This window comes from Sesamum indicum, linkage group LG7 (genome assembly GCF_000512975.1).
Source record: "Sesamum indicum cultivar Zhongzhi No. 13 linkage group LG7, S_indicum_v1.0, whole genome shotgun sequence".
Taxonomy (NCBI): Eukaryota; Viridiplantae; Streptophyta; class Magnoliopsida; order Lamiales; family Pedaliaceae; genus Sesamum; species Sesamum indicum.
In genome coordinates, this window is record NC_026151.1 from 234,517 (window position 1) to 250,197 (window position 15,681).

General features: G+C 48.1%; 1 protein-coding gene across 1 annotated transcript; it reads right to left on the minus strand.

The window, feature by feature from the left end:
* On the minus strand, window positions 12,754-14,484 carry LOC105165891. Its single transcript, XM_011085045.1, has 2 exons — window positions 14,221-14,484; window positions 12,754-14,031 (listed from the first exon to the last, which is right to left on the minus strand). Exons 1-2 carry the CDS (start codon window positions 14,482-14,484, stop codon window positions 12,754-12,756), a joined length of 1,542 nt encoding a protein of 513 aa, XP_011083347.1.

Sequence of the window (15,681 nt, forward strand, 5' to 3'; positions counted from 1 at the left end):
TGTTTTATTGCGAGTTAGTTAATGTGGTGCGATGAAGCTCATTATGTTGAAATTAAATTGACTGTATTCCATGCGTGTATCCTACTTATCTCCCAAGCAACTGGTGCTCCCCTAGGGTTCGAGATAAAATTCCTGCAAAGTCAATGAATTTTTTAATGACCGCTGCTGTTAGTGGGAAAATTTGGAGCCAAAAGCACACCAACTCCTGAATAACTGAGTGAATGAGTTCTAGTCAGCATGCGAATGATAGGGATTTAGTCGTCCATTGGGATATGCATTTGGCAATCTGGTCCTGAAGCGGTGAATAGTTGGTTATTGAAAGCCGCTGCGCCACTAGGGCAATGCCAAGGTACCGGACAGGTATCTCTCCTCTCACAAACTCTGTCCGAGCAAGAATCCTGTCAAGCTCGTCATCTTGGATGCCTGCTGTAAATATGCATGATTTGGAAGTATTGATGGTGAGGGCGGAGGAGTCCCTGAAGTCTTGGAGGCATTCCATCAAGATGTAAATAGATGGAAGGTCATCTCAGGAGAAAAGCATAAGATCAACGACAAAGAGGTGTGTGATCTTCAACTTCTCACCTTTGGGATGGAAGTTAACGTAAAAAATGGATATTTTCCTCTTGATCAGCCGTGAAAAATACTCCATAACAAGACGGAAGAGGGCCAGTGACATTGGGTTTCCTTGCCTTAGACCTTTCTTCCTCGAAAAAAATCCATGGAGGGCCGTTCAAAGCCACTAAAATGGAGGAAGTTGAGATGCATTCCATAATCCATGATATAAAAAAGTTGAGATGCATTCCATAATCCGTTCAAAGCCACAAAGCACCGATAATAATTCGCCAAGCCGAGAAATGACCGCAAGTCATGAACATCGATCGGCGGTCGCCAATCATCAATAGTCTGCACTTTCTTGGGGTCCATCCTAATACGCCTATCTCCATAATGTGCCCCAAGAAACAGATAGTTTCCTGAGCAAACGAGCACTTCGACACCTTCACATGTAGCTTGTGCTCATGGAGTCTCATCAAAATCTGCCACAAATGGTTTACGTGCTCTGCCAAAGTTCTGCTGTAGACCACAATGTCGTCCAAGTAGACTATAAATCCATCAAGAAAACCATGGAATACCTGGTTCATGAGGGTGCTGAAGGTTGCAGGAGCAATCATCAGGCTGAAAGGCATGACAAGAACTCGAAAGCTCCATACCTTTTGACAACTTTCGTCTTCGCCTCGTCGATCTCCTTGATTCGGACCTGCCGTGCCTGCCCTCAAGTCTACCTTTGTAATATAGTTCGCCAGACTTAAATGGTTGAAGCAATCTGCCACCAACAGTATAGGATACTTGTTCTTCACAGTAATCTTATTTAGTGTTCGATAGTCACAACACAAGCATAGGAGCCGTCTACCATCTTCTGAAATAGGACCGGCGCTCCATACGACGACTTAATAGATTTGATGATTCTGTTCTTCAGCATATCCTTCAACTGCTTCCTAAGCTCAGGTTGCGACATCCGGTACGGTGCCCTAGCGGGAGGTTTCGTGCCTAGCATCAACTCAATCTCGTGATCTACTACCCTCTTCGGCAGTAGCTTCCGAGGCAGCTCATCTGGTATCACGTCCTCAAAATCTCTCAACAACCTTTTTATCTCACCAGGGATGAGCGCTAACGCTCCTCTATCTCCTCAAAACGAAGAGTACACAAGTAGGATGGATAATTTCGCATGCGCCCCTTCTCAAACTACATGGCCGACAGATTCTTCTCTCTTGTGCGCCAGGCTAATGTGGGGGTGATACACCATTTTGCTCCCATCATCATCAGTGAATCAACATGTTGTAAGATCGTTGTACGTGTATCCCGCAAAAATTCAAGCCTGAGGATGAGCTTGAAGTCGTCCATCACCACGACAGAAAGTTGGTTGCCCTCATAAGGACCCACCTTAATCAGCATAGATTTGGCCACACCAGCAATGGGTTGTGCGTCTGAGTTGATCGCCTTCACTCGCCCAACTCCTTTCTCCAGCACGAGCCCGAGTCTCGCCACTTCGGCGCTAGCAAGGTAGTTATGAGAGGCTGCAGTATAAATCATGGCACAGATGGACTTGCTATGAATTTTCACATCAACAAACATCAACCCTTTCTTCCTAAAATTCTGGGGTTGTACTTCTTACTTACTCGCGGTGAAAGCCGGCGCAATCCTTCTCGCAAGGGGTGGCACAACCTTCTTTGCTGCCACCGTGGACAACGTACTACACCATTCAGAGACGACGCCCAAGTTGTACTCATCCTCATTTGAGCCATTCCCGCCATTGTCGATGCTTGTGGCTCCACAACCTTCACGGGGGATGCCTTGTCGGTGAAGGTCGCCAGCGCATTCAACCACTGTTTCTTCGGGCAGTCCCGAAATCTATGCAGACCATCACATAGGAAACACCCGCTGCTCCTCTGTGGAGTCCCTTGCCTGTTCTCCTTGGGCTTGTACCTGCCTGAACTGCCCTGCGAACTACTTTGAGATTGGGGCTTCTAATCTCCCCCACATCTATTGGAATTACTCCTGAACGATCTCGCCCAACCCGGCTTATTCTATGCGGGGCTAGGCGTCGTCTACCTGTCCCTTCGAAGTTGAAATCTTCCAAGCATTCAGCTGCTATCATAGCCGACTCAAATCAATCACCCATTGGCGCTGTAGCTCAAGACGCGCCCACGATTTCAAGCCTTCCATGAAAGTGAACAGCTTATCCTTCTCTGACATGTATCGGATATTCAGCATTAGCACTAAGAAAGCTTTCACATATTCCAGCACGGAACCTTTATGTTCTAACTTCCGCAATACCCGCCTGCGATTGTACTCGACGTTCTACAGGAGGAACTGCTCTCGGATCGCCTCCAAAAGAAAGGCCCACGAGACGCTGTCAGCGAGTCGGAAATCCAAAGCTTAGCACTGGGTCTATGAGCAACAATAGGGGCGTTACTCACTGCATGTTGGAGTAGGCTAATGATCACCTCCGACATTTATCCAGCTCCGAATTCAGCACCGTAATCTCAGATTTGAGGGAAGAGACCTTCTCCTCCAATTTTGTCAACTGGGAGTAGTTCGTCCTCCAGGTTCTCAGCTCGCTCGCTAGGCGATGCTGCATGTGGTGGGCTCTACGTATCTTGCCCCAACATCCGTGCAGCAGGATTCACTTGGGTCATCAAAACTCGCCTCGGCCTCATGATGGCACGAGGCTCTGATACTAATTCTCATGAGGCGCCTACCGCAATGCGCACCATGTGGCTAGTAGTCCGCTGACTACTTCAGCCAATCGCAACACACTTCCACTCGACACTAACGTAGCGCACCGACAGGAATCACAATTACGAGATCAACAAACGCAATGACAACAAATTGCACACGCAATTTCAGAAAGGCAATTTTATTAATGCTGAAAAATGCGTATACAGTAGACAATGATGCTAGAGCAAAGGGATCGCCTTGATTGGGACTCTAACACGTCACTTAACCAGGTTTCTTGTACTCGTTCCCCCCTATAATAGGTTTAAAAATAAAAATCCTATTTAGAACACTAACATTAAAATAATTGAAAAACACACCTCAAGAGGCCTAACGTCCCCTGAGCAATCTAAACAAACTAAACCAGAAATAACATAGCAGAAATAAAGGACCAACGCCTAAAACTCTAAGACTGCGGATGTCGAGCGTCTGTCGGCGAGGTTGTTTGGTCGGTCATGTAGAACGGTTGAGTGGCCGAAGTGTGCGTCAAGAGTGCTAAGTTCGTGGGCAGCCCGTGACACCGAGGAATAGGAATCCGCATTATCAAAGGATTTCCTGCGATTATTTCTAATATGGCATGAGTCAATCATCTGCTTTGGCATCTTATTGAACAAAAAGGGTGTTCCTCCATTGATCAGGAATTTCAATTTTCAGGAAGTATCATGATCATCCAATAAGAAGGGTTTTCATTTTTTCAAATGAACAATTTGAATACCTATTTATTCTAACAATTGATTGCAGAGTTGATCATTTGGACCTTTCAATTTAAAGATGTAGATCTCGAACGGGCAGGTAGTGACAATAAATAAAAATACCGGACTCTAGGAGTCTGGTAATTGGAATGAGTACAATCTAAATCAAATGGACTTCTAGAAATGGAATAAACCTCTCAATTGTTCGCACACACACTACACACACTGCATTAATTGTACCTTGCTGCCGTCGCCGGCCGCCAGAATTTTTCTTCCCACCGCCACTTTGCTCGCCATCAGAAGACCGTCACCTCCATACTGCGCGTGTGGCTGCTGGAGAAGCGACGTGCCGTAGATCAGCAATTGAAGCGGGTTCACAGTTTTTTGCCCTGTTTCTCGCCGAATTCTTCTCTCGATTTCGTCGCCGTTCTGATGGCTTTCAAACTGCCATTTATATCAATCGATTCCTCGTCTCATGGGGAGCATTTCCCATTCTTCAATTTGATTTTTCATTGAGAATTGAGGCTGGGCTCAAGCATTGATTGCCGCGCGACTTTCTTCGTTTTTGCGAAGGTTTGTGATGGATTTCTTCTCTGAATTTCGTCTGGGTTTTTGTAGATTTAGTATGGGTGATGTTAGTTTTGGTTTGGAGGCCCATCTGAGTGTCTAATTCATCGAATTTGTTGTGATTTTCGTCGATTTTCGCTGTTTCTACGTGTTGCAAAACTTTTCACTGGTTTGTGTTATTTTCTGTTGGATCTTGCTGATTTGTTCCTCGTTGAGGTTTATTGCTGTTCATCTGGTGATCTCGCCTGAATTTGCTGCTAATTTGTTGCTGGAATTTGATGAATTTCGCTGCTAATTGCTATTGAATTTCGTCGGATTTCTATTGTAATTTCTGTTGCTGTTGCGCTGTTCTTTCTCTACTACTGCGCTGTTCTTTCTCTACTGCTTCTGTAATTTCTTGTTGTGAATTATTGCTGTTGATTGCTAAATTTCGTCGAATTTCGTTCACTGCATCTGTTCATTCATCGAATTTCTATGAATTTTCTGCTACGCTGTTCATAGATTTCTTATTGATTTTTGTTGTTGTTCATTCGTCGAATTTCTGCAATTTCTGTTGCGCTGTTCATGGATTTCTTGCTGATTTTTGCTACTGTTGATTGCTAAAATTTGCTCATCTAAATTTGTTGTTGATCGTTGGAGTTTTTGCCGTTAGTTAGCTGAAATTTTTTACGGGGTTTGGGCTGTCGCCAGTGATCTGGCTGAATTGTCGCCGGAGCTTTGCCGAAGGTTTGACTGAGTGCTGACTAGGAGTTGTTGGACTAGGGTTTTGATTTATTTGACTGGACCCATTTGGGGGTTTGATTACCTTGGGATTGACTGAGCCTGATGTTTGCTACGATGTTTCAGCTGAAAATGCCGACAAGAAAACTGTCTCTTTTACGGGATTATTCAGCACCAATCGCACGATTACCGATGCAAACAAACTCACCAAATTTGCAGTTGATGATGGCCCACTCACCTTGGGGTCCAATGACTTGCTTGACGTCCGAACCAAACTAGATTTCTGCCTCGTCGACTACATTGCCGAGCAAGTTCGCGGGACTGAAGGCGATCCGTGCGCTTTCCCAACCTTGGGGATCCAGCTTCCAACAACATGAGAGTGACTGGTTAGTTTTCAGATCTGCACACGAGGAGGACAGGCAGCGTATCTTGGCCGATGGGCCCTATTTCGTCTACGTACGGCCTCTCCTTTTAAAGCATATGCCGGAATGCTTCAAATTCAAGGAGGATGAGATTAGTCTCACACTGGTCTGGGCCACACTTCCATCACTCCCCCTTGAGTGTTGGCATCCTAACGCCCTCAGCAAAATTGGTTGGAGACTTGGCACGCCCATTGCCATGGACTCGTTAACAATGAAGACGGAACGGGTTTCGTATGGCAGAATCCTGGTAGAGGTGGATGCATCGAAGAAACTCATTGACCAAGTGGAGTTTGTTATGCTAAACGACGTAACCCGTAAGCAGCCGGTCATGTACGAGTTCATGCCAAAGTTCTGCACTGTTTGCAACACGTTTGGGCACTTGCAGGAGGCCTGCCAAGGCCCTCACTTTCCGGCCGTTCCTGCCACAGCAGCCCCCGTTGCTGCACTTGTTAAGCCGAAAGGCAAAAAAGACTATGCCTGCCGAATAGACGGTGGTGCAAAGGAGAAATAAGGGCAAAGCCATTGAGGCTGTGAAACCGACATCATAAGTGCAACGGCCGATTTCTCCACCGGCCGGCAAGGTGAAGAAGGGACATCCGGCTTCGAAGACACTGCAACCACTCGAACTTAAAAGGAATGAGGTGCCCTCACCGGTGGACGCATCCTTGTGATTGCGGGGTCTGCCGAAGCCGGCAAGTCCCTTTTGCACCATTGTCGTCCGGTGGAAAAGTCGGTCACTGCACTTTTGACGTCGGTTTAAAGGCCTCAATGGCTTTTCCATTATTTCTCCTGTGCACCACCGTCCATTCGACAGGCTTAATCTTTTTTGCCTCTGTCGGCTTAACAAGTGCAGCAGCGGGGGCGACTGTGGCAGGAAAGGCTGATACCAGAGGGCCTTGGCAGGCCTCCTGCAAGTGCCCAAACTTGTTGCAAACAGTGCATAACTGGGGCGTGAACTCGTACACGACCGGCTGCTTATGGGTTACACCATTTGGCATAACAAAATCCACTTGCTCAATGAGTTTCTTCGATGCATCCACCTCTACCAGGACTCTGAGATACGAAACCCGTTCCATCTTCATTGTTAACGAGTCCATGACAATGGGCGTGCAAAGTCTCGAACCAGTTCTGTTGAGGGCATTAGGATGTCAACACTCAAGGGGAAGTGATGGAAGTGTGGCCAAGACCAGTGTGAGACTAATATCCTCCTTGAATTCGAAGCGTTCCGGCATATGCTTCAAAAGGAGCGGCGTTCCGTAGACGAAATAGGGCCCACCGGCTAAGATACGCTGCCTGTCCAACTCGCGTGCAAATCTGAAAATTAACCAGCCACTATCATGCTGTTGGAAGCTTCCCCAAAATTGGGAAAGTGCACGGATGTCTTTCAATCCCGCAAACTTGTCGGCAATGTAGCTGACGAGACAGAAACCTAGTTTGGTTAGGACGTCAAGCAAGTTATTGGACCCCAAGGTGAGTAGGCCATCATCAACTGCAAATTTGCTGAGTTTGTTTTCATCGGTATGTTTACGGTTGGTGCTGAATAATCCCGCTAAAGAGACAGTTTTCTTGCCGGCATCTTCAGCGAAAGCATCTTTTATCGGCTATTTTTCTTCCGGTCGAGAGGCAGTTGCATTCGGTGCATCATCTTTCTGATAAAGGAGGAAGAAGCCTCCAAGTCAGAAATAAAATCACTAAAACCCAAATGATTAACCTTACCGGAAGTGGTGGTGGCGTCAGGTTGCTGGCCGGCCGGTTTGGTGGTCAACTGTCGGACTGTTGCAACAGTTTTGAAGGATTCGGCTGCTGCCGATGACTGGCTGAAGGGCTGCCGGAAGCAGCATTTTCAGCAGGTTTCCTTGATTTCTTGGTCATTGCCATAGCAGGACTTTTAGGCAAAATTGGATGTGTGGCAACGACAGAAAATTGTTGTAGAAAATTGCAGCACCAAAAGTGGAAACTGCTGCAGAAAATTCAAACTGGCAGCAGGAAAAGTGTAGGCTGTGCAGCAGCAGCGCAGTTATTGCAGCAACCAGAAATTCAAAATTCAAATGGAAAGACCCCTCCTACCACCGGGAAGTTGAGTTTGGCCAAAGAAAATGGTAGAAAAGGCTCAGCAGCAGCAAATGGCTGCAACGTGCAGGAAATTTTCGCCAAAACAACAAGCAAACAGAAGCAGCGGCTGAAATTTGGAAAAAGCAGCAGAAACTGTTTCTCACCTTCGGTGGAGGCTTTGCAACCAGCAAGACAACTTCAAAACTCAAAAATCGTTTGGTAGAAATGAAGAGCAAGGCAAGAAAATGCGTTTAATCGGTCCAGAATTTGCAGAAACTTGAAGAAGATTCATTAAAGAGCAAATCAAAGTTGATGCGCTCTGGAGAGAAAGATGAGCATTCGTTTTAGAGAGAGAAATACTCTTGACCTACTGAGAGAGCTCTTTCTTGAGAGCTCTTTCTTGATTCTATGGGTGGTCGTGCATGTTCGTTCTTAGTTGGTGGAGCGATTTGTCTGGTTAATTCCGTTAACAAACGAGACCTCAGCCTGCTAACTAGCTATCCGGAGGTATCCCTTCGCGGCCAGCTTCTTAGAGGGAATATGGCCTTTTAGGCCGCCGAAGTTTGAGGCAATAATATGTCTGTGATGCTCTTAGATGTTCTGTGCCGCATACGGGCTACACAAATGTATTCAACGAGTCTAAGCCTTGGCCGACAAGCCTGGGTAATCTTTGAAATTTCATCGTGATGGGGATAGATCATTGCAGTTGTTGGTCTTTAACGAGAAATTCCTAGTAAGCGTGATTCATCAGCTTGCATGTAATCTTTGAAATTTCATCGTGATGGGGATAGATCATTGCAGTTGTTGGTCTTTAACGAGAAATTCCTAGTAAGCGTGATTCATCAGCTTGCATTGACTACGTCCCTGCCATTTGTAAACACCGCCCGTCGTTGTCAGCCACAATCAGGGCGACGGAGTTCCGTGGGCATATCAACTGCCCGGGCTTTGGCCGCCGCCTCAATCCGCGCTGGTCGACGCCCTGAGCCGATCGGAGGACCGGCTCTCGCTGTTCCACATCCGACCGGGGCGCATCGCCGGCCCCCATCCACTTCCCTCCCAACAATTTCAAGTACTCTTTAACTCTCTTTTCAAAGTCCTATTCATCTTTCCCGCGCGGTACTTGTTCGCTATCGGTCTCTCGCCCGTATTTAGCCTTGCACAGAATTTATTGCCCAATTGAGGCTGCTTTCCCAAACAACCCGACTCACCGACAACGCCTCGTGGTGCAACAGGGTCCGGGCACGATGGGGCACTCACCCTCTCTAGCGCCCCTTTCCAGGGGACTTGGGCCCGATCCGCTGCTGAGGACGCTTCTCCAGACTACAATTCGGACAGCGAAGCCACCCGATTCTCAAGTTGGGCTTTTCCCGGTTCCCTCGCCATTACTATGGAAATCCTTGTAAGTTTCTTTTCCTCCGCTTATATATGCTTAAACTCAGCGGGTGATACCGCCTGACCTAGGATCGCGGTCGGAGGCGCTGGCGCCTTTGGGTCCAACGTGATGCCCGAGCTGACGACGCCGATCGCAGTATGACACCATGCGAGTTAAGGGTTCAACCACCATTGGTCATGACGAGCATCACCGCAGGATCGCATTTGTGCCGGTCGCACGTTATGGGCACGGGAGGCCAATGTCCGCCCCCCACAAGATGCGGGGTGGGCGACGCGATGCGTGACGCCCAGGCAGACCTGCACTGGCCCAATAGCCTCGGGCGCAACATGCGTTCAAAACTAGATGGTTCATGGGATTCTACAATTCACACCAAGTATCGCATTTCACTATGTTCTTCATCTATGCGATAGCCGAGATATCCGTTGCCGAGAGTAGTTTTGACATTCGAGAGACGTCCCCTCCGCCCGTGCACCCTGCGGACGGGGGCCACATGCGGCGGACGCTTCGTTCAGTTTTCCTTAGCGCGTACCGCCGGGGGTTCGTTAGCCCGCACGGCGCACGCGTGAGCGCGCACCGACGGGAGAGGAGGCTGGATGGGGGCATTCGCCCTATGCTCGGGCCCCAGTTTTGTTGATAACTTATTCGCGGTCTATTTTTGCATGTTTCGACGATGATCCTGTCGGAGGTTCACCTACAAAAACCTTGTTACAACTTATCCTTCCTCAAAATGATAAAGTTCAATTGACTTCTCGCGACTCGCGGGCAGCGAACCGCCCACGTCGCCTTGATCCAAACACTTCACCGGAGCATTCAATCGATAGGAGCGACAGGCGGTATGTACAAAGGGCAGGGACATAGTCAACGCGTGCTGATGACTCGCGTTAACTACAAAAACTATTTCTCACCTTCGGTGGAGGCTTTGCAGACGGCAAGACAGCTTCAAAACTCAAAAATCGTTCGGTAGAAACGAAGAGCAACGGAAGAAGATGCGTCTAATCGGTCCAGAATTTGCAAAAACTTGAAGAAGATTCATTAAAGTGCAAATCAAAGTTGAGGCACACTAGAGAGAAGTAGGAGCATTCAATCTAGAGGGAGAAACACTCTTGACCTACTGAGAGAGCTCTTTTTTTTTTTTTTTTGGTGAAATGTAAGTTTCATTCATCCAAGAATATTTACAGTATACTCTGAGCATACCCAGAGATATACAAAAGCATGAAGAATATCCATCTGGAACGGGAGCCTTGTTGTCGCTAATATGGAATATGGCATCCTTGACCTCTAACGACGTGACTGCCCGGCAAAGCTCCGCAGTATGCTCGGGCGGGAGTATAGGGCCCCATTCAAACACACCACCATCGACAGGGAGGGTGTGAGCCTCGGTGCCCAAGAGTGATGTGTAGTAATCAACGAATTCTTGGGCAATATCCTCGGCAGCAGTGATAACAGTGCCGTCCGCCCAAGTGACTGCCCCGATGGAATTCCATGCGACATTCCTCTTCACCATGTCGTGGAAGAACTTGGTCTTGCAGTTCCCCTCTTTAAGAAAGTGGATTTTAGCTTTCTGGTAGAAGAAGTGTTGTTCGGCCTCGGCAAGGAAAACGGCCTTCCTCCTAAGATCTCCTAAAGAGTCTCGGAGCACCACATCTCCCAAATTGGATTCAAGTTGACTCTGGGCATCTTGCAATGCAAGCTTAGCCTCTTTCGCCCTAGTAGAGATGTGGCTGTAGTGCTGCTTGTTGAATGCCTTGAGCGCGCTTTTAAATGTTTTCAGTCTCCTACAAAGGCTGAATTGCGACGTTCCCTCCATGCTCAAGTTCCATCTTGCTTCAACAGTAGCTAAGAAATTATGATCTGCCCACATATTGAAAAAGTGAAACGGTTTTGGCATAGTGGGTGCATGATCAAAGATAGAAATAATACCTGGAGAGTGGTCGGAAAGGCATTCCGGTGGGTGGAAATGGGCGCTGCAATGCAAATCGGCCTGAAACCATTCATTGTTGTATAAGACCCGATCGAGCTTGCACCATACAGGATTGCTTTCATTGTTGGAATACTATGTGTAGTAGCAGCCCATAGTGGGAACATCGAGTAAACCGAGCGCTACACAGTACTTCACAAAATCCTTAAGCTCATACCAAGACGGGACCACTCCAAGCTACTTCTCCTCGGGAGATTTCACACAATTGAAATCGCTCATAATAAGCCATGGCATGCTCAGTGTTAGTCCCAAATCAGAAAGCTTCTCCCACATGCTCCTTCTATTGACAATAGAATAAAGACCATATGTAAATGAGATATAGAAGGAGAGTTGAGAGGACTTATTCGTGGCACGGCAGTGGATCACTTGAGGCGATATATCCTCGGGATGTAGGTCAATGACTGTCGGGTCCGAAACCACAAGAATGCGTCCGCCGGCTATGGTGTCAAAGTTGTTGGTTTGGCACCGTCCCAAAAATGAGCGGCTAAAAATCTTCAGGATAGATGATACTGCAAGCTTTGTCTCCAAAATGCCCAGGAGGCAAAGCCGGTTATTCTTAATGAGGTGGGCAACCCCATTGTGTTTGAGAGGCTGGTTAAAGCCCCTCACATTCCAAAATCCAATCTTCATGGGGATAGAGGGGGGAACTCCCCTCCGGCCTGCTTTTTCGGTTTGTTGTCGGTCGTTGCAATCTCATCAGTTTTTGTTCCCTGCATTGAATGTTGCGCGGCCGTCGGGGAATCAGTTGATGAGCACTCTAAATATGCCGGAGAAGCAACCTACTTATCCTTAGGCTATGGAACCTTCATGGTTAGCCGTCCCTATTCCACCTTGCCCGCCGGTGGAGAAGCCGGTTGTTGCGCCTCCACTATCAGCTTGGCTGCAGTAACCGTAGCTTTGCCCTTGTTCCTCCTCTGCACGATCGTCCATTCAGCAAAGTTTTTTCTTTGCTGCCTCTGCCGGCTTAACAGGTGCAGCAGGGGTGGCAGCGGCACAGACAGCTGCGGCGGGGAACAGCCGGTAGACCATGGCATGTCTCTTGCAAGTGCCCAAATCTGTTGCAGGCTGTGCAGAATTTTAGGGTGAATTCGTAAACCACCGGATGCTTTCGGGTTATGCATGTCTCTCACCTCTCGCAAATTCCGTCCGAGTGAGAATCCCGTCAAGCTCCTCATTTTGGATGCCCGCTGTGAAAATGCTTGACTTCGAGGTATTGACGGAGAGGCCGGATGCGTCCCTGAACTCTTGGAGACATTCCATCAAAATGTGGATAGATGGAAGGTCGCCACAGGAGAAAAGCATGAGGTCGTCGGCGAAGAGGAGGTGCGTGATTTTCAACTTCTCGCACTTGGGGTGAAAGTTGAAGTCCGAAGTGGTTGTTTTCCTCTTGACCAATCGAGAGAAATATTCCATGCAAAGAAGGAAGAGGGCCGGCGACATCGGGTCTCCTTGCCTAAGGCCTTTCTTCCCCGGAAAAAACCCGTGAAGGGAGCCGTTCAATGCCACTGAAAAAGAAGAATTGCAAACGCATTTCATAATCCAATTTATAAACAGTGGTGGAAAACCATACCCGTGAAGCACTCGAACGAGAAATGACAATGAGACCGAATCGAATGCCTTGCGTAGATCGACATTGATAGTACATCGAGGTGAAATTCATTTCCTCGAGTACTGCCGCACCATTTCTTGGGCCAAGAAAATATTGTCAGTGATATTGCAGCCTCCAACGAACGCTGCTTGGCATCGGTCAATCAGGTGCTCCAAAACAGGCGCTAGCCGGTCCGAGATGATTTTTGTGATGGCATTGTAGATCACATTGCAGCACGAAATCAGCCGGTAATCCGCAACAGAGGTGGAATGATCTGATTTCGGCACAAGGGCAATGATAGTGTGGTTGAGCTGCCGTAGCATCCGCCCACTCCTAAAGAAATCCAGGACGGCCCTGCAAACTTGATCACCCACAATGTTCCATGCTTTCTTGAAAAAGCACGAGGAATATCCGTCTGGGCCGGGAGCTTTGTTGTCGCTAATGTGGAAGATGGCCTCCTTGACCTCCAACGGTGTGACTGCCCGACAAAGGTCCGCGGTCTGCTCGGGAGAGAGTATGGGGCCCCATTCAAACACACCATCATCGACAGGGAGGATTTGAGCCTCGGTGCCCAAGAGTGATGTGTAGTAGTCAACGAACTCTTGGGAAATATCCTCGGCGGTAGTGATAACAGTCTCATCCGCTCTAATGACTGCTCCGATGGAATTCCTAGCGACATTCCTCATCACCATGTTGTGGAAGAATTTGGTGTTGCGGTCCCCCTCTTTAAGATGGTGGATCTTGGCCTTCTGGTAGAAGAAATGTCGTTCGGCCTCGGCAAGGAAATCGGCCTTCTTCCTAGGAGCACCCAAAGAGTCCCGTAGCGCCACATCTCCCGAATTGGATTCAAGTTGATTCTGGGCAACTTGCAGGGTAAGTTCAGCCTCTTTCACCCTAAAGGAGATGTGGCTGTAGTGTTGCGTGTTGAAAGCCTTACGCGCGCCTTTGAGTGCTTTCAATCTCTTGCAAAGGCTAAATTGCGACGTTCCATCCACGCTCAAATTCCATCTAGCTTCGACAGTAGCTAGGAAATCCGGATGATCTGCCCACATATTGAAAAAGCGAAACGGTTTTGGCTTAGTTGGTGCAGGATCAAAAATAGAAATAATACCCAGAGAATGGTCGGAGAGGCATCCCGATGGATTGAAATGGGCACTGCAATGCAAACCGCCCTCAAGCCATTCATTGTTGTAAAGGACCTGGTCGAGCTTGCACCATACGGGGTTGCTTTCATTGTTGGAATACCAAGTGTAGTAGCAGCCGGTAGTGGGAACGTCATGTAATCCAAGCGTTGTACAGCAGTCCACAAAATCCTTAAGCTCATACCAAGTTGGGGCCACTCCAAGCTACTTCACATTGAGAGATTTAACACAGTTGAAATCACCCATAATAAGCCATGGAATGTTCCGTGATTGGCCCAAAACAGAAAGTTTCTCCCACATGCTCCTTCTATTAACAACAGAATAAAGACCATATGTAAATGAAATATAGAAGGAGAGTTGAGAGGACTTATTCGTGGCACGGCAGTGAATCACTTGGGGCGAAATATCCACCGGATGTATGTCAATGATTGCCGGATCACAAACCACAAGGATACGTCCGCCGGCGATGGTGTCAAAGGTTTTGGCTTGGCACCACCCCGGAAGTGAGCGACTGAGAATCTTCTGGATAGATGAAGCTGTAAGCTTTGTCTCTAAAATGCCCAAGAGACAAAGCCGGTTATTGTTAATGAGGTGGGCGACCCCATTGTGTTTGAGGGGCCGGTTAAAGCCCCTCACATTCCAGAAACCGATCTTCATGGTGATAGAGGGGGAGAGTCCCCTCCTGCCTGCTTTTCCGGATGGCTATACGTCCCTACAATCCCATCGGTTTTTATCCCCAGCAATTCATGATGAGTGGCCGTCGGGGACTCATTGGATGAGCTATCTGAATAGGCTGGTGAACGAACCTGTTTATCCTTCAACATGACTGGTTGTGGTGCCTTCATATTCAGCCGTCCCTGTTCCACCTTACCGGCCGGTGGAGAAGTCGGTCGCTGTGCCTCCACTGCCGGCTTGGCTACAGTAGCTGTGGCTTTGCCCTTGTTCCTCCTATTCACGATCATCCATTCACCAGGCTTGGACTTTGTTGCCTCTGCCGGCTTAACAGGTGCAGCATCGGGTGTGGCAGCGGTCGGGACGACTGTGGGGGCAACGGCCGATAGACCTTGGCAGGTCTCTTGCAAATGCCCAAATCTGTTGCAAGCTGTACAAAACTTGGGTGCGAATTCGTAGACCACCAACTGTTTCCGAGTTATGCCATTTGACATAACAAACTCCACTTGCTCGATTAGCTTCTTTGATGCATCCACTTCAACCAGGATTCTGGCGTAAGAGACTCGTTCCATTTTCATTGTGAGTGAGTCCATTGGCAATGGGAGTGCCAATCCTGGAGTCAATCTTCCCTAGAGCATTTGGATGCCAACACTCAAAGGGCAGCGATGGAAGTGTGGCCCAAACCGGCGTGAGGCTGATATCATCTTCCTTGAATTCGAAGCAGTCCAACATGTGCTTCAAGAGTAGGGGCCGTCCATACACGAAATAGTGACCTCCGGCTAGTACTCGCTGCCTATCTTCCTCCCGGGCGAAACGAAAGACTAACCACCCACTTTCGTGCTGCTGGAAGCTTGCTCCCCAAGATTAAGAAAGCGTTCGGATTACTTTCAGTCAAGGGAATTTGCCGGCTACGTAGCCGACAAGACAAAATTCCAATTTGGCCCGGACATCAAGTAGGTCATCGGACCCCAACGTGAGGGGGCCATCATCCACCGCAAATTTTGTGAGCTTATGTTCATCAGTGAGCTTGCGATTTGCACTGAAAAGACCTGCGAAAAAGACCGGCTTCTTTTTGGCATTCTCGGTCACCGACAGTTTCCCCACTGGCTGGTTGTCGGTTGCCATAGCTGCAACGTTCTTTGCAATGTGGGAGGGGGTGGCCTCCATATCAGAAATGAATTC